Genomic DNA, 19,790 nt, shown 5'->3' on the forward strand with positions numbered 1-19,790 from the left:
ATTTTTTTTACGATATAAATGTTAAAAGACTGACAGCAATAACATTTCACCACATTATATCACTAAAAGATATAAAAGCATATAATTATATATATATATAATTTCTATAGACCCATGAAATTATTTGTTAATTTTGTTAAAATATTTTATAAATTTGCTATTTATATAAACTGCTTGTACTATTAATGTAAACTGCTTTTATTTATATTCCATTGCAGCTTTAAACAGGTCTAAGGAGTTTGTTGTTTTCATGTAGCCTTGGCAACTAGCCGGCCTGAATAATATGCACATGAAATGAAACTTGTTGAACTCACCTCAACATGTCTTTTACAATCATCATTTAACCCGCCATGGGCAATGCTGAAGTCACTGTTACAAACTGTACAGCGTGCAAGACTGTCATTATGTTTTACTCTTATAAGACAGGGGTACACTTTCGTGTAGTCTGGCGTTAAATGTGTCTTATACTTTCGTTTTTTGTGGCACTCTCCCTCTGCCATGGCGCTCCTGTTTCTAGACACAACTGATTATTAACAGAGTATGTCTAATATAAAGAGAATTGGCACTCTCTGCTTACTTCCGGGTTCTGGACTGGTTGCAGTAACACGTCTCTATCCATGCGAGGGCGCTCGCGGGCGAGTGCAGAATGAATGGAGGTCTATGGCGAAATACCCCTCAAAACCCAGTTTTCTCAGGATATAATTTTTTTTCTAGTAATTTAAATGTTGTATTCGAAAGGGGGGGCTAAGATAATACACTCAGCTGAAAATTGCATTTTTAAGTTCACTTATCTGCTCTAAAAAAGCGTTCAAAAATGTGATGACGTCATTCATTAGCAGAATGCTAGCTTGTTCCGGCCAACAACGGCCCAACCTGTAAGAAATCGAAAGGACATAAGTACTGGTTCATTCAACTTTCGACCTATAACTTATGTTGAACTTGCAAAACCTACAATAAAATCTGAGATTTCTCAACGGCAATCGGGTGAAAGAGACACATTTAGCCATCTAGCCCCATTGACTCCCATTCAATCTGCACTCGCCCGCGATCACCCCCAGTGGAATTCTAATGGTACTGCAACCAAAATCAATACAATGGGGCTAAATAGGGAGTGCCAAGGCTCTCCGTAGACGGGCTCTGTTATTAATTCGGTTCGGGAGAAGAGATAAAAGCCCGCCCACACTGACAATTGATTGGTTGATTTACCGAAACAGGCCAATCAGATGCTCTCTATCTTACATGTGCTTCATGATGAGGCACACTAGCACACACACGCAAGGTCTCTCGCTCGTCCTCCCTCTCTGCCGTGCGCGCGCGCTACACTGTCTCTGTCTCGCATGCGCGCTCTTGCTCGCTCGCTCTAGATTCCGGGAGATTTTAACTCATTTGCGGGCATCAGGGAGCCGCTATCAATATGCGTGAGACTCCCGGGAGACTTGGGATGTCTGTGTTAGTGACCTTAGACACAGTTGTCTTTACATGTCTCAAACAGCTATCATAACAGCAGAATAAAATTAATACTGACAATTATCTTACTACATATGACTCCTGGTTAATGTACTAATATGAGCAAGTTACAAAACAAGTACATATTACTTTTCTGGAAGATGGGCTAATTGAGTAAACGCTGTTAGTTTCTGCATTCCTTGGTCAGACCCTCAGATAGCAAATACAGGCATTGCCTCGAAATAAATACCAGAATACAGTTAAGGAAACTATGATTTTCAATTCATTAATACAAGAGGGAATGTAAATCCACCCCTCCACACAACAAAACATTTGAAGCTAAACATGTAATTATTGGAAACATATTCAGTTTGTGAGAATAAGAAAACTGTTAGATACAAGTTTTATTTTTGTATCACTTTCATCTATTTGCAATGGTTAATATTTAGTTTTTCATAGTGATTTTTGGTGAATTACACCAAAACCAGTTAGGGTTTTAATGTAGGCATCATAATAAAAATAGAATATACATTCATTACAAAAATGTATTATCCCAGTTTTAAAATTTATATATAAGTGAGATTTCAATGGTATTTTGACCACTGAACTAGGAAACGTCTCGTTTCAATTCCAAAAATCTTAACTCCCAACATTAAAGCCTGATTTTTTTTTTAATCAACTCAGACATACCCCATTTATTAGATTTCTGGGAAAAAAACAAAACCCATATAACAATGAAACCATTGAATAAGAGCTTTATTTGAAATATTACAACATATAAAAAAACTACATAGAATTTATGCCACTGTCTCAAAGTGGATAATTGCAAATACACGGTTAAAACCACATTTAGAAATTGATAAAACATCACATAATGGCACTGCACAGACTGTCCATAGAAATGCCACTGAAGCGGCCGGGCTCCAGACTAGCTTATGAATAAATGGAATGAGTTTAATGGGCTGATGCATCACACACTCCCAAACACAATGCAAATGGCCTGCTGTTTTATGAGATGGCTTTAGTTTCAAACCTCCATCTTCTCCTTTTTTACAGGCTCTGAGAGAGAAAATGTTGAACAAGAGATTAAAATGTGTTCTAGTGAGAAGTACTTAAGAAAAATAAATAAAACAAACACCTGCAGCGTTCTCCTTTATTCTCTCCTGCACACATCTCTTGATCTCCAGGCCAATGGCTTTGGAGAGGGGTGGAGGCACAGCATTACCAACCTGAGAAATACAAGGACAGATAAGGGTTACTTTTAATTTACACTTCACAAGATGAGAAGTGAAAGGGTTTAGCTTAAGCATCATACCTGTCTGTGTTTGTCTAGGATGTTGCCGAAGAAGCGATAGGTGTCTGGGAAGCCCTGGGAGCGTGCACATTCCCTGACACTCACCACACGGTGCTGCTCAGGGTGCAGGACACGTCCCTGGGGAAATAACAGCTTCATTAACATCAGTACTCTTTAAATAGAAAATGACACTTAAGTTAGAGTTCTCTCCAACACTTCATGCATCCTTGCCGAATAAAAAGTATAAAAAAATAATTTAAAAAGTGAAGGGTCAGAAAGATCTCTTTATGCTTCATGTCACGACAGGTTAGCACATGTTAGCATATGGCGGCAATACCTGCTTTCCCATAGGCTCAGGATTGGTCACCGTAGTGCTGAAGAACCCGTCCCATTCCAGACGGCCGTACAGACCAGCCCAGTGATTGTGCCGGTTACCCGTGTGAGGCAGACACCAGGGAACCAATGTGTTGAACTGCCTGTCTGCAGGGTCACATGGTTTTCCTAGTGCAATGAGACAGTAACTGGCGAGTCAGGATTTTGATTAATTGAAACAAACAAAACTCCAACTGATTGAATTACAGACCCTCAGCACAGGAACACACTCCTCTTAAAGCACCGGTGCCACTGCGGCCATTCTTTTTGTCGGAGTGGCTGTAGCGAAGCTTTTTTGTGGTGGTGCCGTCCCGCAGCCGCACCTCAATATTAGGCAGATCCCTCCAGTCAGAACCAGGAGCCAAAGGAATGTGGCGCATGCGGGCCGCGACCAGGGCGCTCATGTCCTACAACACCACAAAAATCCAATTATTACCCTGCTCAGCTTGTGGTTTGAACTATGGTGCCTTCTCTCTTGCAAAACCTAATTTAGCAACATATTGAGACTTGGCATTTAACCCTTAACTTCCTGCATGTCTAAGAGGAAGTGACTCAACAGCTGCAGTTTTGGTCCAAGTTACTTCAGGGTTCATACACTAACCAATACTTTTCGGCACATTTCCATGACTATGTATTCCTGAAAATGCCAGTCGATATTATAAGAATAAAAATGCATCACAATAAGTGTATTGTGATTGTCACTAACATTTTAGTAACTAAACTGAATTTTATTAGGTTAAGTGACAACATGTTACAATGTTTACATGGTACAATTTCTGGTAAGCTACGCTTTTTTTATTATTTCAATTCAATTATTGTGATTTGATTTAATATCGACTCATTTGGATAAATATTAGGTAGGCTACACAAGATAGGCATACATTTCTCAAGAAAAACTCACCTAATGCTGTAAACATACAGAGATCCCTATCAGCTGGTAGTATTATTTAAGATTAAAAATAATTAAATATAATGCGTTTTTTATTATAACAACTTTATTTAATGATAAGTAAAAATATAATAAATATGTAATGTAGAACACATTTAGCAAAAATAGTCTCCATAGCTATTTTTTCTTGCCAACTACGTGCTAGCATATATTATGGTCATTAAATGGCTTTCCTGAGGTAAATGTGACATAATTGTTCTCCAGCTATGTTATTGACCTCTTCACGCTGATGAAAAACACTGATTGGTCGATATTATGTATGAGGAATATACATTTCGGTAAGTTGTACTGTATCTTTCAACAGTGTTCGTGTTTTTTTTACTATTAGCTAGTAGAGATGATCGGTTCACGTGCGCTAGGGATCTGTCACGTAACATTTACAAGCGCCAAAACGGTATTTATTGTTTGAATTTCGTAATAAAGTTGACAAAATCTGAGCGCTGACATTTTTTTTTATCATAAGTAACCTGCTCTGTCTAGTCTGTCGGTCTCCGTGTCCTCTTTGCTTCGTGATTTTTCTGTGCGTGAGAAAATGGATGTGTCGTGAGAGAGTGAAAAGTGTCAATTGCGTGAGTCTCACGATGAATGCGTGAGAGCTGGCAGCTCTGTTGTAGTAGCAGTTGTTAAAATGCATCATATTAAATTGGCGTGCATTCAGCAAAGTTGATTTTTTGGCTTGATTTGAGAACGTTCGTTTCTTAAAATTCCTCACTTTTTTTTTCTTCACATTTAAATTTGAAAAAGCACGAGCGTCCCTCTCAGCGATTGACGTAATTTGGAATCCATTCCGTGCACGCTCTAAAGCAGTAGTGCATTTGTATGCATGGAAATTCGTATGCTTGCCACGTAGCTCTGAGTGCAAAAGGGCCTAGATCCTTCCATCAGATTGCAATGTAAAAGCGTGCAAAAACGATTGTGTGACTGAACTGCCTTTTTCTGTAAACCGACCGTTACTACTGGGGAATAGCACGACCGTTGGCCCTTAATTTTCATCAAGACAGGTTTGGCAATTTCTCCCATTTAAATTCATTTCTGCTATGTTTGAAATAGCTTTGCAACACCAACCTTCCCGCTGAACGACGCTTCTGTTGAGACTTGAGTGCAGCTGATTTTTTTAAATTTCTGTCAGCACCGACGTAACGTTACTTCGCCTCAGGCAACATCGCAACAAGTGAGTGAATCGGAAGTGAACTGAACGTTATGCCGCCCGAATATAAGGACGTTAAGACAACGCAAAATATTTTTTTTATTAAACAGTTTTTGTATTAATCACATATTATGCTGTGTTAAAAAAAATTCCATGACTTTCTCAACTTTCTGGGTCTTTTTTTTCAAAACCTTTCCAGGCCTGGAATTTGCATTTTTCAAATTCCATAACTTTTCCAGGTTTTCAAAACGTACGAACCCTGTTACTTGTTTTGCATGAGTGAAAAGCAAAAATAAGTAACATTTAATTCAAAGCCACTGATAAGCAGGGTCATTTAACTATTTTCAGAGTGTCAAAAGGCACCAAGTCAATGCGGACAGCACTGGAGAGGGACTGACCTTACAGATGTGGTCCCGGAGGATGGGCTGGTACTGAGAGCCACGAATGTGTCTCTGGAACCAGGACTGCGGCTCACCATTGTAGGAGATCTCCAGAGCTGCGGCTCCGTTACGGATCTCAGGGAGGTCAGACATGGTGTCCCGCACTGTGATGGTGCGATAAACACCCCCATTTCCACTGGAGAAGAAATTAGTGTAAGATTAGTATAGAAAACTGCAGAATTTACTAAAGTGACTCCAGCATTACTGTTCACAAATGCGTACCGAGTCACATTGCTGACGTATTTCTTTTCGTCAACCGCCACACTAAGAGAACACGCTCGTGGGGCAAACACATGCAGGGGTTCAGGGTAACGGGGCAGCTTTTCACCCGGGGCTGCAGCCAGGATGATCGCCCTGCGTCGGGTCTGGGCCACCCCATACTGTCCAGCCTACATGAATGATGAAAGAAAAAAGTAACCCTTTGCTTAGGCATTTTAGTCTGAAATTATTATTTATTTTTAATTCTAAATGATATCTACAGTCAGATGAGGGGGATAAAATGGGCTACCATGTTGACATCAAATTAGCACTCTTATAATAGATTAACATTTACTTTTTAATACAACAACTTGCCTGTAGCACACCAAAGGTGCACTGGTATCCCATGCGAACCAGACAGCGCAGCGTGAGTTTCAGGACCATGGAGCGCTTGAACGACACAAAGTTCCTCACATTCTCCAGCAGGAAGAACTTTGGTCTGTAATAGTCACAGTAACTGAAAGGAAAGGACGATGCACACAAATGGTGAATATATCCAGCATTTCCAAATATGCAAAGCCTCATTTTACAGAAAGACTCATTGTGCTGACCTCAGATAGGAGACAACCAGAGAGTTCTTGAACTTTGAGTATGTGCGCGAGTTGAAGCGGTTCATTCCACTGAACCCTTGGCAGGGCGGCCCACCACAGAGCATCTCCACGTCACCCTTCTGAGGCAGCTTCTGTCCAAGAGAGTTGGTCTTCTCTCCAGACATCACCAGCTTCAAAAGGACATTACAGTCCTCTGTGAAAACTGTGGTGCCAGGATTGTTCAACCTGAAGGCCTGAGCGGCAGGATCCCACATCTCTATGGCCCAATTAGTCTCTGAGATTCCTGGTGTTTGGGAAAAGTGCATAAGCAGGGCATGACATTCTTTCAGCATTTAAATAATTTAAATCTGCATGTGCCATATACCCCAAGGGCATTTTCTTTTTACCTCTATAAAGTGTTTTTTAAAAAGATACTTAACATGAAACTAAACTGCCAGTAGGTGGCAGCAATTGACCATCTTAATCAGAGAGTGATTCATTCAACAGGCAGGTCTATTCAAGTATGAGGCAGTTGTTTATGAATGGGTCATTAAATCTTTGAATGATTCAGCGTTTATAAAAAAAAAAAAAATATGGGTTGAGTGATAAACACGGCTGAGTGTTGCTGAGACGCGCTACAATTCTGCTGTGATTTGTTTGGAACCAATTTTGCTGCTGAAATAAAACCAAGACAATATTAACTATTATATTAATAAAATGCTTGTTTATTGAACAGATGTATGAAATCTGTCACATTTTCAATCATGGTATTCAGAAAAACAGCACTCATGGTTGTGATGTTGCTTTACTGTATCATACTTTATAAATACAAAGTCACGATCCTCAACAGTGCAACCTTATACATTGAGTAAGTGGTGATTTATATATCCACTATCAATGTAATAAAATCAGAATCACTCGCCTTCTGGTGATTCTTGTTTTTATTAATCAGGCTACTTGTCTGGCCAGGCAAGTAAAGCTTTCACTTGCCCCTTGAAAAACAAAAACCTGTCCCCAATAAGCATTAATGTCAAGCCCTGAATATAAGATACATATAATACAACGGGTCTATAAAGAGGTTTTGAATAGAAGCCCAACCTGCTTGATGGAAACCCTCAGACAGACCACCACAGCCAGAGAACACATCCAGTGTGCGCAGTTTGGGGACGGTCGGCTCTTGTGGCTCCTGATCCTGTGATTCCTGTGAGGCTGATTTACCTTTCCCTTTCCCTGCAAACAAATCACAATGCACAGATTATTTGGCTGTAATTTCTCCAGGCAGTCGTGATTTACGTTTTATGGAGGATTTTTAAACAAAATTGCATCAATGACGGAATTTGTTCTAGTCATCCTGTTTCATTGGCTAGAAACTGGCCACGGAGTCCATAATTGTCATCCCAAATTTAAGGCCCATTCTCACGATGAATGACAGCTATAATAAACCATATTAGTGTCCACACCAACACACGATAACGTTGTTTATAAGCACGTGCTGCAGTCATGTCCTGTCACTTAATGCTCAAACTCTTTATAGCAGGATGGATTGAGATTGGCTGTTTGTTCTAATCATTCATTAGCTGGGGAAGAGAAAAAACCTTTCATGGCTTGAATTTCAGCGCAGGATTGCGGGTATTGCACATAATTTTACTTCTTCCCGCAGGTTATGCTCTTATAAGGAGAGAAATTCCCACAAACATAACATTAGCTTGTTGGCTGAATGAGCAAATTAATTTCACACAGATTACCAGATAAAATCAGTAATTAGATAATTCTGAGAGACAACTTCACAAACAGCGTGAGATGCGGTAGCGCTGAATCACCCCTTCAAAATGCGCACATGGCTTCACATCGTCTGTACAAGCAAGCTGCAATACAAGACTTTCACTCGCGTTTCGGGACAGAATTGTCACTTGCCCAATCGGCCGTTACCAAGTGCACAACTTGCCCATTTAAACATTCAATAGTACCTGCACACTCTGAGAGATACCTGGAGCTCACACACAAAGCTGCCTCTCAAACAGATGACTAGTACCAAACAGAGCTTTTTAGCAGCTTATTGTGCTTCAAAAGCCAGCAAGAAGAATCAATCTGCATTTAATTTATTCAATTTCTGTAGTATCCTGTACCTGAACACAGTTAGACCAACCTGAAAACCTTAAACCAATCTCATTTGTATTTTATTGCATTTATTTGTGCTTCTGCTCATAATTTGTTTGTTCTTGTTTATTTTGTGAATTCAACTCAAGGTTGAAATCAAGCTTCCTTGTGCTGTGTAAACAAAGCAAACATTTCCTCATTGTAAGAACACATACATCGAGCGAGCACATTTAGGTGAGATAATGTAATAGACAAAATATAATCGTTTTAGTTGTCCTTGGTGTGAATGGGAATTTAAACTGTTACCTTTCCCCTTTCCTTTCCCTTTGCCCTTATTCACGGCTGATCGGGCATGATTGGGAGGATCCTCAAAGCTCTTAGTCCTGGCATTATAAGCCTAAAGAAAACAAAAACCTTCAAACAACCGAAAAACCAAGTGGCTAACCATTTAACTCAAATCTGCTTTACTGAAAAATCAGTGCAGCTGAAAAATGGTTGCAAACTCACTCATGACACCACCACAATACCACTAATTTGCCCTTTAAAAGATTCTTACCTCTAGGAAATAAAAGCGATCAGGTCCTCTACTTGAATAGTCCTGCACACTTTCCACAAGATCCTCTGCATACTCCACACGACAGCGGCCCAGCACATCCACCATGTTCACGGTCACCTCTTCATCACTCCAGTAGAGCTGGTTTATGTCAGAGTGGTAGGCACCCTTTGGTCCTTTATGAGTGTTTTCAGGCCTGAAAGCAAGTCATGGCAGGGGAAGGAAAAAAATAATCAGTTCAGTTTACTGTACAACCTTAATGGAAACTGGAAGGAAATCCATTTCCTGAAGTACATCATTTAAAACCAGGTCCAGTGGTTAACATGCAAGAGGATGAAAATGTGTCACCTGTAGAATTTATAGAGGCGCAGTTTGATCTCGGATGTGTCCGGCTTTCCATTGCTGCGCTTGCTGCAAAAGATTTCTTTGATGCGGCCAATGCGGAAGGGCTCTGGAGCATCCAGGTTTGAGCCCTTTATGTAATCGGAGGACTTCCTATAGTACTCTGGGTAAAGATCCTCATCAACATCCTCCTTTCTGTGAGAACGCTTCACTGGGCTAGCAACCTTTACCCTAAGAGAGAAAAGACATTTAATAAAACTCCTTTCAATCTCAAAACATCTTAAGGCTTTTAAAAAAAACGTACACAAAATTAAAAGCCTCGGGGGGTAGATAGATGCTGTCTCCTACTCTGTACTGCTCTCCCTTTAGGCTAGCCAACCCATAGAAGGCTTTAGAGTCCCTCTCCTCATCCTCCAGGGGCTCATAGACATGAGGCGCATCCTGAGCCATTCGTTCCTTAATCCTGGTGCAGCTGGCACAGAACCTGCCATAAAACATGCATTAAAGTGCATGCAAAGAAACAAACCACAGGAAAGAAAAGGGGCTCAAAAGCAGTACGTACTTATACTTGCAGTCCTCCGATGGTGTGACACTGGGAGGAGTCTCAAAGCGAGCACATTCCCCTTCATACCAGAGCTGATAAAAAAAGCTTTTGCCATCATCCTCGATGACTTTGATTTCATCATCCATGCCACCCTAAAAGCATGCAAATATTAAAACTTCTGCCCAGTTTGTTACCAAACACAAATGTAGCTCAGACTTCAGCATCTGTACCTCCATGAACCAGTTTTCAGATGGAGCCTTGTAGAGGACGTTGACCTTGCCATGGACAAAACTCAGCTGCATGTCTTCACACTCATCCACAAGAAACAGCTCAAGAGGGTCTGATGACTCTCCAAGCACAGTATCGGTGCCACGGAAGAACCAGTGGGCATGAAACATCTTTTCACCATCATCCCACAATGCTGTAATCCTACAAACAAAAGGAAACCAATGGCTTATCGATTTGAGGCTATACAAATGTTGCCAATAAAGGCATGTTTGGTTGAACCTTGCAAAAACACAAATTTGCTTTGATAAAGGTTACCTTGCCAAGTAGATGGGGTGTGAAGGGTCATCCGGGCTGACAGACACACAATCTCCAACCTCAACCACCTCATTCTCAACACGCACTTTCATGTAGTATTCCTTCTTTCCCTCAGTCTGAAAAGGACAAGATCAATACTTTAAGTCCTAGAAGTGGACATCCAGGTTCTCAATGCAAGTGAAACCACATACCTTGATGGGCTCTCCCACCCAGCTGATCTTATTCTTGGTCTGTTTCTTTTTCTTGGCCTGAGACATCTTCTTTCTCTCTTTAAGAACCGGTAACACATCCTCCTCTTCAATATTTTCATCATCCTCCGCTTCTTTCACTGCCAGGTTGGGACATCTGGAAAAGAGAAGACACCCATTTAGCTTTAACCTGGCAAACAAAACTAAGGCCACAGAGCTGGATAAACTGGCAGGAAATAAAGAGCTTCCTAAAAAGTTTATCCTATTCACTCAATACGACACATGCTAATAAAGAGCAGACTCTTGCTTTAGTCAGTCAGCACTGAACAGAGATCTGGCTCATTGTGTCTGTTCCAGTGAACAGACTTTCACATCTAGAAAGATTAGCAAAGACAGGAGGAGAGACCAAGGCAAGATCATAAGCAGTAGTCATGTTAAAGACAGAATTCAAAACTAGCTCAGACATTTCACATCACATGGAAACAATATTACATTTCTGCCAAGCAGAATTACTGAAGTATGAAGACTGCCCAGCAAAAGCATACCTCCTCTTCTGACAGGCCTGTTTACTTCTGCCACTGCCACCAAACTTTATCATATCCTTACAGGCTGAACACTTGCCACAATCTGGTGCTTGACACACCTGAAAGATAAAAAAAAAAAAAAAGGAATTATAACAGTCTTGTCACATGGACACTTGCAGGCTTAATTTGGTTGCAATAAAGGCAATTTCTGGAGAACCTACCTCACAGACACCACACCGGTGTCTCTTCACTCCCCCATCCTTATTGTTCTGGTCAATCTGATCAGAGAAAAAGGTGTCAAAGATTAGGTAGACCAGTTTAGTGGTGGTGGCTTTAGTCGGGCCCTTGTTGTCCTTCTCAATCTTGGTGGGATGACGAATGGCTTGTCTTCTGGCTGCTCTCCTGAGAAAATAAAAAAAATGCAATAAGAAACAAATACACATTCAATTTCTTTTACAGAAGCCACTAACAGCCAAGCGAAAATAGAGCCATGCATGTAATATGTATGGAGGTCACAATACACTGAATGGATTGACAGTTTGTCAAGACTGGGTGATAGTCTATTAAAAGTCTATTTTAAAGATCATTTGTGGAGATCAGTTCTTTTTTTTTTTTTACAGAACAAGGACATTCAGTTCCTTCAGAGGCATAGTTTCTCCAAATGGGAAACTTGTAAACTAAAACAATGGGAGTGCAAATTAACATCTGTTATGCAGAGCCATGCTGGTTGGGGTGGAAAGCGCTATGGAAAATACTCTTGTTCTCGTCACCCACCCCTTTCAGCTAGTGAAGTAGGTTGCCACCAACACAGACTATTGAAGTTGAGCGTTTGGGAAAATGGATAAAAACCAAGCCACACACTCTGCAGAAACAGGTTTTACATACCAGTACAGCTGCCTGCTGCGTTAGGGAAGGTTAGAGGCTCATTAGAAACAGGAGATCATGGAACAAGCACGAGTTAACCCAACAAAACACTGAATGTTCAGAGCCTACCATAGCTTCAAAGTTCACCCAACTTAAAACGTTAAGTTAAAACTTACCAATTAAGAAACCTTTGCACCCCCTAGCACCTATTAGAGTAACTTAAACATGATTCAGTGCTTGGACAAATGCACTAAAATATTGTGCAAGTATATATGGAGACAATAAGTACAATAGGCAGGCCCTTTGCAACTTTGTGAATGATGGGCATTTCAATTCTTAACATGCAGATATCCACAACCTCTTTCAGGATGGAATATCAGCTCATTATCTAAGAGCATCGAGTTTCAGACTAATTTAATAGGTTTAAATAGTGTGCATACCTTGCCACACTTCTCTCTGGGTATAAGCATTTGGCTATTATATCAGTCAAACATTACTCAATGATCACACTGAAACATCCAGAAGACCTTCAGTCTATAAACTCACCTCTTTCCCAAAGTAACACCAGCCAGCTTGATCAAGTCTCGCATACAGGGAGTGACAATGATGGGCTGCTCATCTGAGTCTCCAGCCTCATCATAGCTCTCCACCTGCTCCACCACAAACTGGGCATGGCGCAGCAGTGTGTCCTCAGTGAAACGGTTGAAGTTGAGCCCAGCAGGCGGAACCGTAGTCTAAAAGACATGGATGAACACATCAGCACTGCTTCTGGGGGACAAGAGACTTACTGTGCTTCAACATTTCAATCAGCTTACCTCAATTTTGTTAAGCAGATCCTCATATGTGGCATCCTGGTTCTTCTGAAGAAATTCAACCACAATCTTGCTCATGTAGATCTTCTCCTGCATCAGAGCAAAAATGAGCGAGTACTCCTCACTGGGGTCCATTAAAATGTAGTCAGCAAAGGCTGTGGAGGGGAAAAAAAATTCAAAGAAATAAATACACCGTTGGATCTAAATGTGCATGGTGAAATTTAGTTTAGGTGAAAGTTAGTTTAGGAAACATTTACCTGTTGTGAAGCCAATTAAAGCTTTCTCTCCACCATCAAAACCAGTGATCCACCAAGCATTGACGGGACCAAGCTTCTTGGCAGGAACCCCACCTGAAGAGAACAATTGGAACACCTTTTTAAATCTACACTGATCAATTTAATTTAGCTAATTTTAGGATTTAAATGTCTTTATTGTAAAGAATAGGGCTGCCCACAACTACATTTTCTAGACTAGTTATTCATTTAAGTCACTAAATCACACATTTATATTACTTCTATATTAAAGACTATGGGTCAGTATCCCCCCAGTATATGTGTAATATCTAGCCTATTCCACGCTCAAGATCACACAAAGCAGTAAGTAAACATCGTTTTTCAGTCGAATGCACAGCCTTGCAAAGTATACCGCTTTTGACTCATACGCGTTCGACACATGCACAGTTGAGCAATCTTTCGCCAAGATACAATCCATGTAAATATCTTGGTATTTGTTCATGCTAAAGTTGTACAAATGAGGGTACTTTTAACCTCTTTGCAAAACCTCTCGTCCATGTGGGCCTCCATTGTTGCTGTAGCTTGCACACGATCTGGTTTGTTTATGCAGTTTTCTTAAAAATAAATGCACATATGCGACCTCTGGCGTTGCGCATACTCTTCCGATGATGAAACTCACGTTACGTGCAGAAGGCTGCCCCGTGAGGAAAGTATACGCCGAGTTTGTTTTGTGATTCGCTCCAGTTCACTGAGAGGGCAGAAAGCACATCCTGTTTGTTTTTATTTCACAAAAGCAAATGTTTTGTTATTGAGAGTTTACACAAACTTAAGTTTTGAATGTATGACCATTATCTGTGTGACCAAAGACGACAGTAATTAAGTTGTTTCTGCTGTTGTCAGAAAATAAAATAAAAGCTAGTGATTGTGCCGGCGCCTCCATGTAGTAAGAGTGCTAATGCTTCAGTTTCCACACGAACACTTGGACAAGTGCCTAATAATGGCGCACATTTAACTTGGTTAACGTTTGAGTGAACGGCCAAGTTACTTACGTTTCAAATAAGCTATTTGAGGTGGATGAATGGGTGAATGTTTGGATTTCCTGACCGAAACCAGTTACCACAAGGACCCGACATTAACAATCTGTCCCTCACGGTTTGCTTGATTCCGACACTGGAGATTTATCTGAGACTAACTGACTAAAATCTTGGGTCGACTAAGCCTTTTCTCATTGACAAACAATTAGTCGACTATTAGGGGGCAGCACTAGTAAAACTTTTGACATACCATCCATGCATGGGTTGTCATCATAGATCGGCTTAACAGCACAGCTGAAGTACAGTTCCACATTTTTCTCAATGAGGCCAGAGTCGAACGGACACAGATGCCCATGCTTGTCATACACACTGTGAATGAGGATTACCACATCAGTCAAATCATTGGGAAAATAAATACAAATAACATTCAGTTTGATGCATCCCTCTTTATCACCTGAAGTTAGTAATCTTGTGCTGAGGCAGATCTTCATAGCTTTCAAAACCATCCTCATTTGCATCAAAGAGGGAAAGACGCTCATCGGTCAACATCTCTGGTTCATCCAACTACAATATACACCATTTTAAAGTGTTGCAAAGACATTCAAATATCAACTTTAAATTTGAGATATAGATGTGAAACATTACTTTTTTTTTTAACATGCAATTAAAAGTGATCCAGCAGTTGTCATGGCATCTAAACCGCTTTAAGTAAAAAATAAATAAAAAACCCCAGCTCACAGCATTATCAGGATCTCCCTGGAAGAACTTGAGGTCTGAATCATCCAGAAACTGCCTGCAGTCGGGACATTTCGGCGGAGGCGTCTAAAATGAAAATTAATGGGATTAATTTGCTGCATTAAATCAAGTAGCAGCACAAATGGGGAACGAAATGAGTCACCTTGGCTGTGGACACAGGCTTGATGCTGCCATTAGTGGCGTTCTCAGTGTCTTGCCTGAGAGAGGGGATAAGAATTAAACTCATGTGCATTACCTATGGAGAACAACCGTTTTATTAAATTTGCATCAACAGGGAACTCACTTCTCAGCTTCCGTTTTAAGGCGTTTCTCTTCATGGACCTTGACGAAGGGAAAAGCTGCTGTTAAAATATTACTTTCATGGACTTAATAAAATGACTAACTTGCAAAACAATTTTACCTCCTCTGTAATATCTTCCTCAGTCTTAACTTCTGCATCACCATTTGCTGCATCACCATTCGCTGCTTCTCCATTCAACTCATCAGACTTGCGTTTTGGGCTATTGGAGGAGGGTACAACACCTTTCATTTATAAATGGAAGTGACTAAACTTTTTCAACTAGCAATTTTTTTTTATTTCAACTAGCACAAGGACACCAATCGGACATTACATTTTCAACTTACACTCTAGAGAACATTGACAGGATAGTAGGCTGTTTCCCAGAGTTGCGTGTAACCCTGCTACTGCCTGGAGATTCTGTGTGGAGGGGAAAGAGTGTCATTAATAAAAACACTAAACATTCAACATCCAGCACACAATGTAGAGCCATGCAACTCACTCTTGGTCTCAGAGTCTGCTTTACTGCGACGGCCACCCCTTCCCTTTGGGGCGCTGGGAGACTTTATGGCATCTCCTTCCTCCCGAGTATCCATGGCTCCTTCCTGCTCGCCATCCTCCTTGTGAGATCCGTTTTCAGAGAAGCCGTTTGAACGTCCATTCTGCTCCACTCCATCATCCACCCTGGCAACTCCCAAAGCTTTCTTCAGTATGGCCTTCACCTCCGATGTGTAAACCTCCTAAACAGAAAGACACAAGTTAGAGCTCAAGTGCTCATAACTACTCTAGATGAGAGAATTGAAAGGGCAGAGCAAACTCACAGTGGAAAGCTCAGAGCTCTTTAACTTGTCCTCAAGGATTTTGAGCTGGTCCTGAGTATCAGAAAAGAGGAACTCCTGCAATAACCTGAGCTTTTCCTTTACACACTCCTGGTCAATGAAGAAAGAGTGCAGTCAGGCTACATACATACTTTGCTGACTTTAACTTTTAAGTAGGACCAACAACAAAAAAAAAAAAATCCTCAATTTAACAAATCTCATTTTGATGAACCTATATAAAATTCCCAATAAATCACAAGAAGCTTTGTTACTTTTGAAATAAAACTCTGAATTTCATAAAAAAGTGACAAATTAAAAAAAAGATAGTGACATCACTGTAAGCACCTCCGTTCAAGCGGCACATTATCTGATAATCTCTTCCTCTAAACTGCTAGTTATAGCACGAAAGAAAAGTCAAGTAACATTACACTTGCCTCTATAGCCAGCTAGAATATAAACCATAGAGCATTTTGCCAAATATGCTCTCAATTTCTGAAATTGAGTTACTTCTGACGTAACTCCTTTAGATACTGTACAGCCTATAGAACAAATCTATATACATCTATAGTGGATTTAACAGTATTAAAATGTATCTTTTAATTTAACTTTCCTTTAAATATTTTGGTCAGCTCAAAAAATAATTTATGCAGTTATAATTTATATTTATTTGAAATAATTAAAATAATGGGGGTTTTTTTTAATGTATTGTTCAACTGGTTGAGACTGATATGGGATTTAGAAAGTAATGAGTACCACTACTTTATTAAGAGCATATTCAGTACAGTAATATATTTAAAGTGTCGAAGAGTGGGTTCCACAGTTTACAGCATTAGTTCAAAGAGAATTGATTTTTTTATGTAGGCCTATATCCCCATGTAATAAGAAGGAATAACCTAACCATTTTATTTGAATACACTTCCGAAGGATGCAATGAAAACCCCTCACCTCATCTGACAAACTGTCATCACCACCTTCATCCAGCACCTGAAGCCTGGGAACATGAAGGTAAACAACATCTCATTAACATTGCCCACAGATCTCTCCACCCACTTTGAGTGATCAAAATGACGAGAAAAACATTTAACACAATAAATCAGATGTTAATTGTTAATATTTCAGTCTTAATTCTACGGTAATATCCGCAGCTAATATGTTCTCCTCAACAAACGCTAGCAATGTGATCGCACAAGTAAACAATCACGCGCGCATGCAGAGACGGCGTGCATTTATTTGCTTACTAACACCACTTCAGATTATCTTCCTTGAGTTAACTAACGTTACACGAAATGCAGCCGAATTCAGTAGGGATGGGTCTAAAGACTTATGCAGTGATTGAGTAGAGGGAGACAGGAGGCGGGCAGGGCTTCACTCTGACGGACACATGTTTATTTGGCGCCAAATGCAGTCAGACTGACACCTGCAAGTAAAATCGCATCAAAACAACCAGCCGCCGCCTGTTTTACCAACTAAATGCGAGCTAATGGCATTTGAAACATTTATAGCATTTGTAACACGGCTAAATGCTAACTAGAGTAAAAAACAAAACCGTCACGTTTTTAAATCTTCAAAAAGCACTTAATACAGCGGCCGTTATGTGACGTGATCAATGTGTAACGAGTCGCGAGCAAAGCCCGCGAACTAGCAAGCTATCAAACCCAGTAGTTGCTTTAAACAAACAGAGCACCGTACCGTTCCTTGACATCCTCTGGCAGAGACAGTGAGGTCCTGGTAGGCATTTCAAGTTCGAGTTTGATCAAAGAAAATACTATTTAAAAACACGATTTAAAAACAACAACGACAGATAAAAGCGGTTATTAAAATCTGACAGTGCCAACAGCAGCGCGCGCTAAAGGGGCTCAACGGGCTTTATGAATTGACGCTAGCAGCTGGGAAATACGCGCGGGCCGCTTTTTCGCGCGGAAACGCGAGTTGGACGCTACCACTCTTATTCAAAGCACGGGGGTCAACGGTGTCAAATAAGTTGTGCGTTTCTATTTTGGTTTTAAATGATTCAGGTACGTTCTTGTGAGTATATGAAAAGTAGAAGATTATTATGAAATATATACTTTAAGAGTGAAGGAATATCAAACCGTACGTTGTTTTCAAGGATTATTTATATATGCACCCCTTGTACGGCTTCAGAATATTCAACCGATATAGGATGTACCACGTTTTGCCTCGCTCAGGGGTGCAAATTCGCTCCAAAGAACCCAACTCTTCCAATGTAAATATTTAACTGCCAGTGACGAATAGAAATCTGAAACCGAGCCGACCAATTCGATTGATCTATTTCAGTCAAGTTTATTTGTAGCATTAATTTATCAAAATGTTCAAATATTTAATAAAGAAAACAAAGGATCTTCAAACAAACAGATACACGTATAAATAAACATAAATAAATGCAGAGTCCTGTGAAATAAAAGCACCCTAAAATCAAAATGAAACTAATGTTAAAGAAATTCAACAGCAGCAGCAACAGCAAAAAGTTTTCAGATTTGTTTAAATCTATTGTAATATTCATGTTTATATTGAACTATTCAAAAGAAAAGATAATCACACAGATGCACTGATTTTCACTAATTCATATTTTTTATGGTCATAACATAATTATATGTAATAATAAAATAATAAAAATTGAAAAGTTAGTTATTTTAAAAGTTTTTTAATAATTTTTATTTATATTTTAGATTATTTTGATTTTAGATTAGTCTGAGTAGTAACCTACTCCTGTCACCACACTGCCAACCACAACAATCTGACATTAATAGTTAGATCAGCCCACAAAATCATGCAATCTTCGTTTATCCTACAGATGGCACAATAGGCCAAGGCCAGTACAATGACATAATGAGTTAGACTAGTTTCTTTGTCTGACCACAAGGTGGCACTGTTGTACAGCGGTTGTAGTTACTGCTTTGCATCTGGATGCATGTCTTGTCAGAATAAACGTGTTCTCACATATGCGGCGTGGAGTGGGAGTAGAGAATGAACATAAATCACACAGAATTACTGAGAACAACTCTATATGTTTGCAGCTGTTTAACCATGACTGGCGTCACTTCCGGCTAACTCTTGGCCATATTCCCAGCTGTGTTGTCTCCCAGGGTGGGTTGCTGTTCCCACTCAGGAATTCTGGATGTTTGACAACAACCAGGCCAGACTATCTTTAAGCCCACTCAGTCAGGGTTCACAATCTTTTTTTTAAGAGTAGCCCCAGCTTATGGTCATGCCGTCCCAGCAACCCGGGCCCTTTCCCATAATGCCATTCCCATTGATCTCGTCATACTCCCCGTTTCCTACAAAACCCTTCGGCTAAACATCTGCACTCCCACAAAACCTTGGCACTGGCACTTATTGGACTGTCAGAAATCAAGGCCAGCAGTTGGGCAATGTTGTTAGCAAACAGATTCATGTCGTAGCGAGTCTGCCCTTAACCATGTTCGTGCATGCTAACATTTAGTTTCCTTTTTTTATTGTCTCTTTAGATTTCTGTAGTATGTGGGATAAGCTCTAGGACAGAAATTCAAAGCAAATTGCGTAGTGGCATTAATCATTTCTGTCACGCACACAACCACCACCTCAGAAGTTACACTTAAAGGGACAGTTCACCCAAAAATGAAACATCTGTCATCATTTACTCACCCTCATGTTGTTCCAAACCTGTATAAGTTTCTTTCTTCTGTTGGACAAAAAACATATTTTAAAGTATGTTGGTAACCAGACAGTTGACATATCCATTGATTTCCATAGTATTTTTTTTCCTACTATA

General features: G+C 40.1%; 1 protein-coding gene across 2 annotated transcripts; it reads right to left on the reverse strand.

Annotated features, from left to right (window-relative positions):
• Positions 1 to 2,184: 2,184 nt before the first annotated feature.
• dnmt1 (DNA (cytosine-5-)-methyltransferase 1) lies at positions 2,185 to 17,939 on the reverse strand. Of its 2 annotated transcripts, XM_082178371.1 has the most exons (34): positions 17,711 to 17,939; positions 16,967 to 17,012; positions 16,025 to 16,132; positions 15,706 to 15,943; positions 15,551 to 15,623; positions 15,327 to 15,426; positions 15,210 to 15,247; positions 15,069 to 15,123; positions 14,909 to 14,992; positions 14,625 to 14,734; positions 14,421 to 14,539; positions 13,161 to 13,253; positions 12,907 to 13,058; positions 12,638 to 12,825; positions 11,449 to 11,629; positions 11,249 to 11,346; positions 10,707 to 10,860; positions 10,516 to 10,631; positions 10,203 to 10,401; positions 9,991 to 10,124; positions 9,733 to 9,912; positions 9,435 to 9,659; positions 9,090 to 9,282; positions 8,840 to 8,930; positions 7,535 to 7,666; positions 6,458 to 6,740; positions 6,222 to 6,363; positions 5,871 to 6,037; positions 5,607 to 5,784; positions 3,324 to 3,519; positions 3,078 to 3,241; positions 2,762 to 2,878; positions 2,585 to 2,675; positions 2,185 to 2,505 (listed from the first exon to the last, which is right to left on the reverse strand). In XM_082178371.1, exons 1-34 carry the CDS (start codon positions 17,755 to 17,757, stop codon positions 2,474 to 2,476), a joined length of 4,524 nt encoding a protein of 1,507 aa, XP_082034497.1. In that variant the 5' UTR covers positions 17,758 to 17,939; the 3' UTR covers positions 2,185 to 2,473. The 2 variants fall into 2 exon arrangements, with proteins under 2 accessions (XP_082034497.1, XP_082034498.1); XM_082178372.1 differs by lacking the exons at positions 15,706 to 15,943; positions 16,025 to 16,132; positions 16,967 to 17,012; positions 17,711 to 17,939 and having other exon boundaries at positions 15,327 to 15,476; positions 15,510 to 15,604.
• Positions 17,940 to 19,790: the final 1,851 nt, after the last annotated feature.

This window comes from Leuciscus leuciscus (assembly GCF_965113295.1).
Source record: "Leuciscus leuciscus genome assembly, chromosome: 1".
Classification (NCBI taxonomy): Eukaryota; Metazoa; Chordata; class Actinopteri; order Cypriniformes; family Leuciscidae; genus Leuciscus; species Leuciscus leuciscus.

Bases quoted from the DNA above. Each gene is read 5' to 3' on its own strand.
- dnmt1 (XM_082178371.1), bottom strand. From the start codon at position 17,757: ATGCCTACCAGGACCTCACTGTCTCTGCCAGAGGATGTCAAGGAACG. The intron at 14,735-14,908 runs GTGAGCTGGGGT...TGTATATTGTAG, and splicing joins AGGGAGATCCTGATAATGCT to TTGGATGAACCAGAGATGTT. The intron at 3,242-3,323 runs GTCTGTAATTCA...TCATTGCACTAG, and splicing joins AGTGTGTTCCTGTGCTGAGG to GAAAACCATGTGACCCTGCA.